A 12,511-nucleotide genomic window follows, 5' to 3' on the forward strand; every position below is an offset into this window, starting at 1 on the left:
CGTGAACCACTGCGTGGAGCGCCCTGATTCCTGGGAGGGAGCCAACCCTGGCAGCGCGGCTCTCTGCTCCTGTGTCCCCCCTCCCGCCCCTACACCCTCATCGAGTAAAGACCTCCCTGCCTTCTCTGTGGGCACTGTCCCAGCACTTCAGATCCAGACGACTCTCAACAAACAAAACCCCAAGGCTCGGATGGAGCGCGTCTGACTCTCAGCGACCCTGTAAGGCACGGAGCACAGCGTCACAGGTTCCCTAGGCTGGGAGTCTTCATCAAGCGAACTACCACCTTGCTTTCCTGTGGAGCGGTTGGTGAATTCCACTCGCGGACCTTTTGGTCTGCAGCTGAGTTGAGCGTAACCTGCAGGCACCAGAGATCCTTACGGCCAACCTGGAAAGGAAAGGAGGGAATCTAGTCCAGGCCGGCCACCTCCTCCCCGTGCGCCCGGGACTGCAGTGTGAGGGGTAGAAGGGAGCAGCTGGGCACCCCCATCGTACTTGGAAGGCGCCTACACCAGGACAACCCCACTGGGTCATCCAACCAGACCAGGGCGCACGAGGGAATCCTCGGGAGCACAAGGACCCGGCGAACCTGGGGCGCCCGCGCCCCCTAGCGGCACTCCGTCCGCAGCTCGCCCATTGTTCCCGCCTCGGGAGATGGGGTCCCCTTTCCCGGTCGGGAGTTAGTTTCCGCGAAGAGGGGGGCTTAGGAGGGAAGATGGCGGGGAGACGGAGCGGAAAGGATCGGTACTGCAGGGGGACATTCTAGCAGATGGGTTTTAAGTTTGGAGATATGTCTTGGAACTTGGGGACACGGGCTGGGAGTGATCTTTTAAGGGAGTGGGGGCCCTAAAGCTGGAGCGAGGCCTTTTGGGACTGAGGAGGGGAAAGCCAAACTCAGCGATTTCCATCCGCTCCAGGTCTGCCGCGCGCGCCCTGCTGAGCGAGCATCCCTGCCGTCCGCTGTCTAGGGGAGGGGGCGTCGTGGTCGACGTTCTCGCTTTATAAAACCAGAGCCCCCATCCGGGAAAGCCCAGCCTCCAAGCGATGAGGCGGAGCTCGTCCGACCGTCCTGCCAAGCGAGGCCTCTTCCCATCGGGGATCCAGGCAGCCCGGGCGGGGTCATCGTGAGGGGCGGGCTGCAAGTGGGTGTGTCGGGGGCTGGGAGTTGATGCAATCCGGTCGGTTAAGGTGCGCAGTGTCGCTGGCATCAGTCCACCAGCTGTTAAGGCGCTCTATATAAAGGCAGCCCCGGAGCCGCCGCACCGTCGGAGGAGCGCAGCGGTCCAGCCTCCAGTGTTACCTCGAGGCTCGCCGCCCCCTCCTGCGCACCCATCCCGGTTCCAGCAGTCTTCAGCCGCCCTAACCTCCCAGAGCCGAGGAGGGTGCCATGTCGCGCGCTCCGAGCGGGTGCGCCACGCTGCGCGCTCTGGTCCTGGCCAGCCTCTGGTTGGCTGCAGCCCCGCGCCCGCTGGCCTTTTCGGACGCCGGGCCGCACGTGCACTACGGCTGGGGCGAGCCCATCCGTCTGCGGCACCTGTACACCACCAGCCCTCATGGTCTCTTCAGCTGCTTCCTGCGTATCCGCTCCGACGGCATCGTGGACTGCTCGCGGGGCCAGAGCGCGAATAGTGAGTCCCCACCGGCCCTGGGGTCCCCACCGCCCCTACACCCCTCCAGCCCCTTCCCCACCTTCCCTCCGGGCCCGCGGGTCCTCACTCCCGGGAACCCCAGGTCTCCATCCCCTTTCTATCCGGGACTCCGATAAGGAGCCAGAGAAGCACCGGGACCCAGGCACCGACTGTCCCCATGCCTTGTGGGCCCGGGGCCCTTGGCTGCAGCATTTTGCTTTCTTTACTCCTAGGTTTGCTTGAGATCAAGGCAGTAGCATTACGGACCGTGGCCATCAAGGGCGTACAGAGCGGCCGGTACCTCTGCATGAACGTGGACGGCCAGCTGCAGGGACTGGTAGGTGTCCCGCGGTCTCGGGCGAGGGCGGGGAGGGGGTTTCTGCAACCAAATCCGAGCTGCCTCGCTCCCTCCTTCTGGGCCCACCGGGAGCTCGGAGGAGAAAATAGCAAAAACTTTACTCTAAGCCCGACTTGCCAACCCACCCCCACGGAAGTGGGAGAAGACCGGCGGTTCGTGGAGCCGGTGGCGGCGGGAGAGCGCGGAGAGTCGCCTTCGCCATCCCCGCGGAGCGCAACGCAAGGCCCGCGCCGGGAGGAAACCTTTACCCGTTTACTTTGCTGTTAAACAGGAAAACACTCCTTAGTCGGCTCCGCCTCGGCCTGCAAGTGGGTGGTCCTCCCTCCTCCCCCACCAAGTGCTGAGGCTGGAGAGACGGGAGGGGGGATGTGAGACACTGGGGATGCACACTCACACCTGGGACCTTCTCTGTTTCAAAAGAGCCAGAAAAAAATTGAGACGCTTTGGGGGTTGCCTGGATTTACACGTTGAGGTGTTGGTTATATTCGGATGCGCTCTTTCTACCGGACTCGCCGTGCAGGACACTTTTTTTATGGAGGAGGAATTTTAGGAGGTGCCTGGAAAGATTGGTGGTGCATCCCAATGGCGCAGAGATTAAGCTCTGCCAGAAAGGTTGGCGGTTCGAATCCACGCACAGGCGAGACCGCCTAGTTGAGCTGTTCCTGAAAAGACCAGCGGCCCCACTCTGTACGGTCCGGCCTCTGGGAGTTCCTGTGACTCCTGGGCAGCTGACAATAGCAGAGAGGTGGAGGGGCGCTGGTAGTCCCGAAGCTTCTGAAAGTATGCAAAAGCTGGGCCTCAGGGCAGGCGGGAACAAAGGCCCGGAGTTCAAAGGAGCCAGCGCTCACCCCTCCCGAGTGGGGCTGGTCCTGGGGCCCCCACGCCCTGGCTGGGGGGCGCGCACAGAGGGGGCTGGGAGGCTGCGTTGGCAGGCAGCAACCCTGTCGCGGACGCGCAGCGGCGGGGGGCCTCACGAGGTGGTTACCGCGCTGCGGGGGCCCCAGGACACTGCAGCCTGCTTGGCCACTTTTGTTAAGTGGACGTTGGCTTCTGGGATGGGAGGGGCCTGGGGGCTAGCCCAGCCTCCAGTCGGGGGGTGCCCTTGGGCTGGGGAGGGGTGGTCTCCACCTGTTATCCGATCCTGCCGTGTTGGCCCCATGGGCGTGGCTTGGCAGGAATCGAGGGTTTGGGGGATTTCCCCTTCTCTGTTTCTCTCTGAACAGAAAGCACACATTCTTTTAGAAACTGGAAATGATTTCATTTTCAGTGTGGAGAAAGAGCGTCGCTGGCCCAGCAGCGCGGCCTCTCCAAAGACTGGGGAGGAGGTGAGGGGACCCCTTGCAAATCCTAGTGCGGGTGCCCATTGACCTGGTGACTGGCACCGCGCGTGGGGACAAGCCGCCCCTGCTTGCCCCTGGCTTGGCCCTGGGGCCAGACCAGTTGCATCACCGGCTTGCCAGGGCCTTATCGGCGGCACACCTCCTCCACCCGCAGTTCAGTGACCTCGGAAACCTGAGCAGAAGCGAAACGGGGTGCCTCTGGGGTGCTGTTTACTGCCCAGGCTTGCGCGTGGCCTCAAGACTGCTTGAAATAGCAAGGGCACTTCCCAGGCCAGCAGGACACTTCTCTCGGGCTTGGCCTTTTGTACCTAACCATCCGTTTGATCCTCCTTCCCCAAAGGTTAGGACCCCTGCAAGCTCCCTGAGGCCGTGAACCTCACAGAAAGGGGGAGAGTGGGCTACCCAGCACTAAGCCACTGCACAGCCAGAGCTCCTTCTCAAACCTCTGTCTGTTTGTCTGTCCTCGCGGAGTTACTGCAACGTCACTTTCTGCAAGGGGGACCTGTCCTTGTCATGCTGGTTGATTAGTGTTAACCTGTGAGTTAACCATCTGGAGGAGCTCTTGCAGCAGTCAGCTCTGTCCTCTGGGGGGAAGGAGTTGTGCTGCCAACCCAAAGGTACCCGGTTCGAATCCATGAGCTGCTCCTCTGGAGAAAGAAGGACGATTTACAGCCTCTGAAACCCCACTGGAGGGTCAGCTATGAGTTGGTTCTAACTTGATGGTACATATATCACTAGTACATGAACTGACTTCATGTCCGTGGTTTATAGCGTATTAAAAACTCCTCAAACTTGCGGCTTCTGGGTTAGTCCCAACTCAGTGTGAACCTTCACTGGGTTTTGGAAGCTGTACATCTCAGAGGAGACCGCCCATCTTTCTCCCTCTCAGACCCCCTGGTGGATTTGAACTGCTGGAGATTGAAAACTTCTGGATTAACACTGAGACTTGCTGGAAACTGCATCACCAGAGCTCTCCTTACATCCAGAGCTCCCCTTACGTATAGACCATGCGAGGAAATGCCATCCATGGAGGAAGGATGGACACTCTCCCCCAGGAGAAAGCCTGGAGGGTCTCTGTGAATCGACTTTGCAGCCCTTACCTCAGAGACTGCCAGGACTTTGCTCTGCAGAGCGGCTGGTGGGTTCACAGCCCAGCTCTAACTACACTGACTCAGCGCTGCAGATGTCCTGACCCTACAGGACATCTTGCTTCCTGCAGACATTGCTGGCCTCTGACCAGGTGCAGCATCTTCGGGGGGGGGGGAGGGCAGGCTGTCCCTCCGGAAAGGACCAGGAGCTCACAGCTACATCACACACATCTCCCGGGTCTACTGTGCCCAGATCTGAGGACTGCCTCACCATGACTGCCTGCTCCCCTGGTGCCTCCACGGTGCGCTGGTTCAAGGCCATCTACTGGTTCTTAGTTACTAATGTCGAAGGTGCTGTAAACACGCCTGTGGGTGTTATTGCCAGGGTGAGGCTTCATTCTAAACGTGCCGTTAATGTGCCATCATCACCGACCCTTCAGTGGGTTCTCAGAAGTTACAGGAGACGAGATTCCCCGTCCTCCCTCGGAACAGCTAGTGGATTCAAACCATGTGCCTTGGGGATTGCAGCTCAGCTTCTTACCACTAGGCCATCAGAGCTCCCTTCTTCTACACATGAGTCCAATTAGTGTAAACTGTTAAAGGACTAGAGAGCTGGTAGCTTAGTCTATAGGGAGTTGTGCCACTTAACGCCAAGGCTGCCTATCTCCAGTGGTTCGAATCCACCCGTCACCCTGCAGAAGAAAAAGGAGCAGATCCTCCCGTGCGACTCTCAGCCTTGGACACCTGCGGGAGGGTCAGCCAGGGGCTGCCTCCAGCTTCACGAGAATCAGTTTGGGGGTTTTTAGTAAAAGACTAGGAGGAACCCTGATGGTGTGGTGGTGAAAGCATTTGACTACTAACCAAAAGGCCAGCGGTTCAAATCCAGCAAGCACTCCTTGAGGGAGAGAGGAGCCCACGGAGCTTCACAGCACTGCACCCCCTGGGGCACCCCCTGGGCTGTTCTACTCTATCCTGTGGGTCCCCAGTACTCCATGACTGTGACTCACTGCCTTGGGGCGGTGGCAACGCAGAGACCCTCCCTCTATTGGTCTCCGAGGCTGTAAATCATAATGGGAGGAGACTGTCTATCTTTTTGCTGGTGGATTTGAACCTCCAGAGGAGTGTGTGACTACACCGGCCAAGTTTCTACCGATTGTGCTTACCACTTGTCAAGTGTACAGTACAGACAGCAGACATAGCAAAGGTGTATCTGAAGTGTGTGTACGTTGTGTATGTGTGTCTAGCTTGCATGCTGTCCTGACAATTCCAGCCCACAGTGACCACGTGTGCCGGAGCAGGGCTGCCCCCCTCACGCCCACCCCTCTCCCTGCAGCTCCAGTACTCGGCCGAGGACTGTGCCTTCGAGGAGGCAATCCGCCCTGATGGCTACAACGTGTACCTGTCCAAGAAGCACAGCCTGCCCGTGTCCCTGAGCACTGCCCGGCAGCGGCAACTCCACAAGGGCAGGGGCTTCCTGCCCTTGTCCCATTTCCTGCCCATGAAGCCCGCTGAGGAGACACGCCTGGACGATGACTTGGAGTCCATCTTCTCGTCGCCCCTGGAAACCGACAACATGGACCCTTTTGGAATCGCATCCCAGCTGGGGCTGGTGAAGAGCCCCAGCTTCCAGGAGTGATGGGGGCCGCTGGCCACCCGTGTGCAGCATAGGGCCAGGCCTTGCTCTAGTTAGGGTGAGACAGAGCATGCAGGCTGTACATATCCAGACAGGGACGTTGGCCACGCCAGCTTCTGGTGGCCATGGAACCTCAAGCTCCAGCCACCCAGAAACTACCCAGCACCTGCCTCACATCCTGAACATTCCTGGACGAGTCTTTGTGCTGAACTGGTTCTTTTTTTTTTTTTTTAAACTGGTTCTTGATTACCTCTGCTGATGGGAGACTCACTACCTTCTGTGAACAATGTTCTACTGAGCTGTTTTTCTCTCCTCTCATCTCCAGCATGAGGGATGAGCTCTAGGGAGCTCTAGTGGCCTCGTAGTAAGAAGCTGTGCTGCAATCCCAAAGACTAGTGGTTCGAATCCACCCTCTGCTCCATGGGAGAAAGAAGGACAATCTCCTCCCCAGTGATTAACTGCCTTTGAAAACCCATGGGAGCACCAGGTACGGGTTGATTCTGATTTGATGGTACACAACAACATCTCAGCAATGCCAGCCGGAACACTACTATTTTAAACTCACACACAAGCTCTGAAATACCAGGTAAACTTGACTCCACCCTTAAGTCCAGCTGGAAGTGACCCTTCCCCAAGGCAGCCTTTCCCAAGCCCTTGCGGCGATGCTGGGCGTGCATAGTGGGTTAAGCACAGGGCTGTGAACAGAATAACCAAGCGTTCAAATCCACCCATCGCTCTGCGGGAGTTGGGTGAGGCAGTTTGGGCACATGAAGCTTGACAGCCTCAGAAGCCCTATGAGGCATGTTGGCTGTGTCCTCTAAGGGTCAGGCTCAACCTGAATGTCCCTACAGGCCAGGCCAGCTGGGGTAGGCCCAGCTCCCGCCCCCAGGAGCAGGGGCTGAAGTCCCCTCCCAACCAGGGTACTCTTGAGCTGAGGCTGGGTGGGCTGTCCCCGTGGTGAACTGCTTGGCACTCTGCCCCAAGAAGTCTAAAGGAGCTTCACCGGGTGCCCCTCTCCTCGATAGCCTGCCCACAGCGAACAGCGCCCCCGGGCAGCGAGGGCTCAGGGTTTCCGGGATCTGATTGGCTTGTGGTGTGGGTTTCCCCTGCCCCACAGGGCTCTTCCTCTAAGATCCAGGCATCTTGACCTGCAGGAGCTCAGTGCTGTCTTTCTTTCATCTCCCCATTTCTCTGCCCTGCACCACTGAGTCCAACAGTGTGTCCTTCAAAACCAGAGAAGTGTGGAGTCCTCAGCTGGCAGATGGGACAGCTTTCTGTTCCTAGCACTTGGTCTCAGCCTGGTATTTATGTGTAATTTATTTTTATATCTGCTTCGCATTGTTTTCTTTATTTATACCTCTAAACTGTATTTATGTATGTACATGAGATTTTTGTCTTCTACATTAAAACGTTTGTATCAAAAGGCGGGTCTGTTATCCTGGGAGAATATGCTTGAGGGAAATGGGGTGGGGGTGGGGGAAGGGTCACTGCCCTCAGAAGGCCAACCTGGTTTGCACTGTGTCCACTCCTGCTCCTACTGGCCACCAGGGGCACCCACTGCCCACACAGGTTCCTCAAGAAGCTTCAGTGACTGAATTTTTGGGACATGGTAGCCAGACCTTTCTTCCGAGTCTTATCTCTGAGCTTTCTGTGAGCAGCTGCGTGTACTGACCATTCGCACCTCCCAGGGCCTTGGAGGAATAACTAAGTCCAAACACTGCTGTTTTAGACTCAGATGCTGTTAGGTGGCGTTGAGTCGAATCTGACCCTACGAACAGCAGATCTGAACACCGTCCTATTCTGTGGCATCTCACGCTTCTTGACACACTCAAGCTCATTTTTGTACTGTCTACCCATCTGGATGAGGGCCTTCTTCACTGACCCTCCACCTTCAACACATGATGTCCCTTGTCAAGAAATAGCCTCTCCTAGCAACATGCCTGAAGTATGTGAGATGAAGCTTTATCGTGTGTGTGCCTCTTAGGAGCACCCTGGTTGCACTTTCTTCAGGACGTATTCTCCTGACTGTCCGTGGAGTGGGTATTCAGTATTCTACACCAACACCACAGCCCAAAGGCATCAGTTCTTCCATCATCCTTATTCATTGTCCAGCTCTCTCAGATGCATAGCAAGTGATTGGAAAAAACCATCACCTGAGTCAGGCACACCTTAGTCCTCAAATGGACACCATTGCTCCTCAATAATTCACACTGCTTTGGATCAACAGCCTTTTGCTAGTTGAGGCCTCCTTTTTAAAGCGGCAGCCACCCAGAAGATAATCTTTGTTTTTATCAGCAGCCCTTTGGTGGCTAGTGCCTCTTATTTTGGGCCTCTTTGATCCAGACGTGGGGCCTTTTTGATCAACAGCCTTGTGCGAAGCACCGTCATCAGAGATTCAGCAGAGACTTCCATGTGACCTTGATACCCACATCTAGGATATGACCCAGCACGCCAGGCGTAAGTCCCAGCTAAAACACTTCAACGCTCTCCCGGGAGCACATCTTGTCACATCTGTGCATGCTTCAACTGCATGTAGTAACATGATATCTGTACGCTGGATTTGCTATTGTTATGTGCCATTAAATCAATTGCGATTCATAGTGACCCTATGTACAAGAGCCCTAAACCCTGTGCCAACCTCACTGTCTCAAACATACCTACTCCCACTATGCCAATCACTGAATCAATCCATCTCGTCAAGGGTCTTCCTCTCCTGCGCTGTCCCTCCACTCTCCCAAACATGATGTCCCTCCCCAAGGACCAGTCTCTCCTTGCAACATGCCCAAAGTATGTCAGACGAAGCTTCAGAATTCTTGACTCCAAGGAGCATTCCAGCTTCACCCTCTCTAGGACAAACCTGTTTGTTCTTCTAGTAGTCCATACACTCTTCTCCAGCACCACAGCTCAAAGACATCAATTCTCTTTCTGTCATCCCTAGTCACTGCCCAGCTCTCTGATGCATAGCACTCAATTGCGAAGACTATTGCCCAGATCAAGCACACCTTAGTCTCCAGCCTGACGTCATTGCTCTTCAGTACTCTTAAGAGGTCCCTGACAGCTGACTTTCCCAATGCAATTCATCTCCTGATTTCCTGGCTTCTGGTACCAAGAGTGTTGACTGTGGAGCCAAGTAAACGAAAACTGTTAACTGTCTCAATCTCTTGACCATCCATACCGAGGTACAACAAAAATTTATCAGTTTGTTGTAGTGGGGAAATGAATTGTTCTAATTAATGCAGCACTTGTCTGTCAGTTTGCTGTCCTGAGGTAACTTGTGGGTGGCTGTGATACTGAAAGCTATGCCACCGGTGTGTCAAATGCCACAAAGTTTACCCATGGTGGACAGGTTTCAGTAGAGCTCCCAGATTAAGACAGACTAGGAAGTAGGATTGGCCATCCACTTCTTTAAAAGCAGGCCTCTGAAAACCCTGTGAACAGTAAAGTCATGTATAAGCTCTGAAATACCAGGTAAACTCAACTCACCCTTCAGTCCAGGTGGGAAGTGAGCTAGACCCTGAGAAAGTCAGCCGTCCCCAAGCCCCTGCAGGGACTGCGGGGGGTGCACAGTGGGCTACACGATGGGAGTCGATGCTGACCCCCCCTCACCCCTTAGGACTGAGGACTGCCAGAGGCTTTCCAAAGCAGTCCTTCCTGGTGGCTTCGTGGTCGGGAGCTGCACTGACAGTCCACTGGCTGCAGCACAGGAGAAACAGTCACAATCTCCTGTGTTATTTACAGCCTATAAACCCCACCTAGCTGGACTCATGGTGTAACAACAACCTCCTTACAGAAGCATACGCTGTTAAGTTCCATCAGGTCATAGACGACCAATAATGGCCCTGTGAACGAAAGACCTGGACACTGGTATATGTTCATCGTTTCTCCACGTTCATAGAATTTCTGGGGACAAGCTGTTTCAGAAGTGGATGCCACTCCTGCTTCCAAGCTTGTTTCACTGGGGAGCTCCACCAAACACTGTCCACCATGGCTGACCAATATTGCATTTCACACATCAGTGTCACAATGTTCAGCTTCACAGCAACCAAAAGTTACCTCTGTACAGCAAATGGACAGAGCAGTGCTCCCTGGCCCCGCCTCCCTGGGCCCCGCCCATCTCTGGGAGACCTAATTCTGCAGGACGCCCCCTTTCTCAGTGCTCCCTTGATGGACTCAGGAATGTGGTTCCTGCTGCAGCCAGATGCCCCTCCTGGAACCCAGAACCCGCTCAGGTGTTTCACCCCCTGGGGCATTTGGCCAGGTCAGCCCTTAGAAAATGACCCAGGGCTAGTTACAAGGGGCAGGACTCCAGAGAAAGCCCAGACCCCTATCTCTCCTCTCCAGGCCTCTCAGAACCCCACATCCTGGGGCCTTCACCCTCCCAGGCAGGCGCTGAGTGGGGTGCAGAACTTCCTAGCAAGGCCACTCCAGTGCAGCCGATGCTACCTCCACCGTTGAAGGCAGAGAAACAGAGGCAGGGCTGCAGGAAGCGGGGAAGGAGAGGCTGGTCTCCCATAGTCCTCAGCCTGCGCTCTGGTCAGTACTTGCGTTACTGTTGTGTGCCCTGAGTGGGAACCCACACACAGCTGACCCTCCAGCAGGTTTTCAGAGGTTGTAAAGCACACGGGAGGCGATGGCCCCACCTCCTTCCATGGAGCAGCTGGGGGATTTGAACCACATGCCATTGGGATTGCACCGCATCTCCTTACCACTAGGCCACCAGAACTCTCCAAATACTTAAATATTTGCATTCGTCTGTGGATTTCCCTGCCTTTGTTGTTCAACCGTTAGTGAGCTGGCTTCAAGGATGGGCCTCAGCACAGCGGAGACTGTGAGGTGGGAAAACACTGGGCAGGGTTCCCTCTGTGGTGCTGACACCATGGCCCCTAACGTCAACATCAAGATCAACATCAAACAGTAAACACTGCGTTCAGGAGGCACTTGAACACTGGGGCTGGAGCAGACTGCTGAGATCCCAGGGAGTGTCTTAACATCAATAACAACATCCAATACTGCATTCAGGAGGCACTTGAACAGTGGGGTTGGAGCAGAGTGCTGAGATCCCAGGGATTGTCTAAAGAACAAACAAGTCCATCTAGAAGGAGTGGAGCCAGGGAGCTCCTTAGAGGCCAGAGTGGGGACACGGGGTCTCGCATACTTTGGGCATGTTTTTAGGAGGGGCCAGTTTGGGGGGAAAAGACATCATGTTGGGAAATCAGAGAATCAGAGAACAAGAGGAAGGTGCTGGACGAGATGGAACGACACGGTGACTGGACGATGGGCTCGAGCCCGTCTGGAGATTGTGAGGATGTGAGGATGGCACAGGGCAGGGCAGGAGTCAGGTCTGTTGCTCATAGAGTCTCTGAGTTGTAGACCTGCAGGCACATAATAACAACAGCAGCCGTACATTGTGTGTTGCACTGCTAATGTGTGTTGCACTGCTAATGGAAAGGCCCGTGGTTTGAATCCACCAGCTGTTCTGTAGGGAGAAAGATGGACTGTCCCCTGTCACATGATATTCAGCCTCAGATGCTGGGCGGAGGGTCACCATGACCACAATGGGTTTGGCTTTTTGCTCTGCATATTGAATGGACTGCTAGGAGAACAAACAGGTTCATCCTGGAGAGGGTTAAACCAGGCTGCTCCTTGGAGGCAAGGATTCTGAAGCTTCATCTGACATACTTTGGACATGTTGCAAAGAGGGGCCAGTCCTTGGAGAGGGACATCATGCTTGGGAGGTTGGAGGGACAGCACAGGAGAGGAAGACCTTCAATAAGATGGATTGTTTTAGTGACTGGGGTAATGTGGGTAGGTGTGTCAGAGACAGTGCGATTGGCACAGGATAGAGCAGAGTTTAGGGGTGTTGTACACAGGGTCGCTATGAGTCGCAGAGGACTCGATGGCACATAACAACAACAACAACAAAAAAACCAACAATAACATAATGAATTTAGGAAGAAAACATTCTTTCCCCAGATTTAGTTTTTAATGATCATTAATCAAAAAGGAGTCATAATATGTGGCTCCAACTTCTCGTTCCGTTAACTTTGAACTTTCCTGTGTCACTTTTAGGAGCCCTGGTGGCAGAGAGAGTAAACTCATACAACTGTTTGCCAAAAGGCCAGCAGTTTGAACCCACCAGTGGCCCCGCAGAGGGAAGCATTCGTCTGCTCCCACAGAGATGGCAGTCTTGAAACACCTGCACTCTGGGTGGGGGCGGGGAGGGTAGGTCTATGCTGTCCTATGAGTGGGAACCCGTGGCACTAAGTTTGATTTTTGATTTGATGTCATAGTTGAAGTACGTTTCTTGAGATAACATCATCTGGAGTTTCATTTTTCCAATGAACCTTGTAAGCGATTCTTTAGAGTCCACTTCAAGGTAACTGTTACCTGTATTTACTGAAGACGAGAACTTGAAGCGCTTGCAGCAGAAGAGCAAGGACTACAGCCTTCAACATGGATTCTATCT

The 12,511-nt window shown here is 54.9% G+C and overlaps 1 protein-coding gene across 1 annotated transcript; it reads left to right on the top strand.

The window, feature by feature from the left end:
• Positions 1–1,385: 1,385 nt before the first annotated feature.
• On the top strand, positions 1,386–6,048 carry FGF19 (fibroblast growth factor 19). The gene is made up of 3 exons (XM_006893383.1): positions 1,386–1,626; positions 1,860–1,963; positions 5,746–6,048. Exons 1-3 carry the CDS (start codon positions 1,386–1,388, stop codon positions 6,046–6,048), a joined length of 648 nt encoding a protein of 215 aa, XP_006893445.1.
• The last annotated feature ends 6,463 nt before the right edge of the window (positions 6,049–12,511 follow it).

This window comes from Elephantulus edwardii, unplaced genomic scaffold, assembly GCF_000299155.1.
Source record: "Elephantulus edwardii isolate Elephantulus edwardi_28Jun2011 unplaced genomic scaffold, EleEdw1.0 scaffold00126, whole genome shotgun sequence".
Classification (NCBI taxonomy): domain Eukaryota; kingdom Metazoa; phylum Chordata; class Mammalia; order Macroscelidea; family Macroscelididae; genus Elephantulus; species Elephantulus edwardii.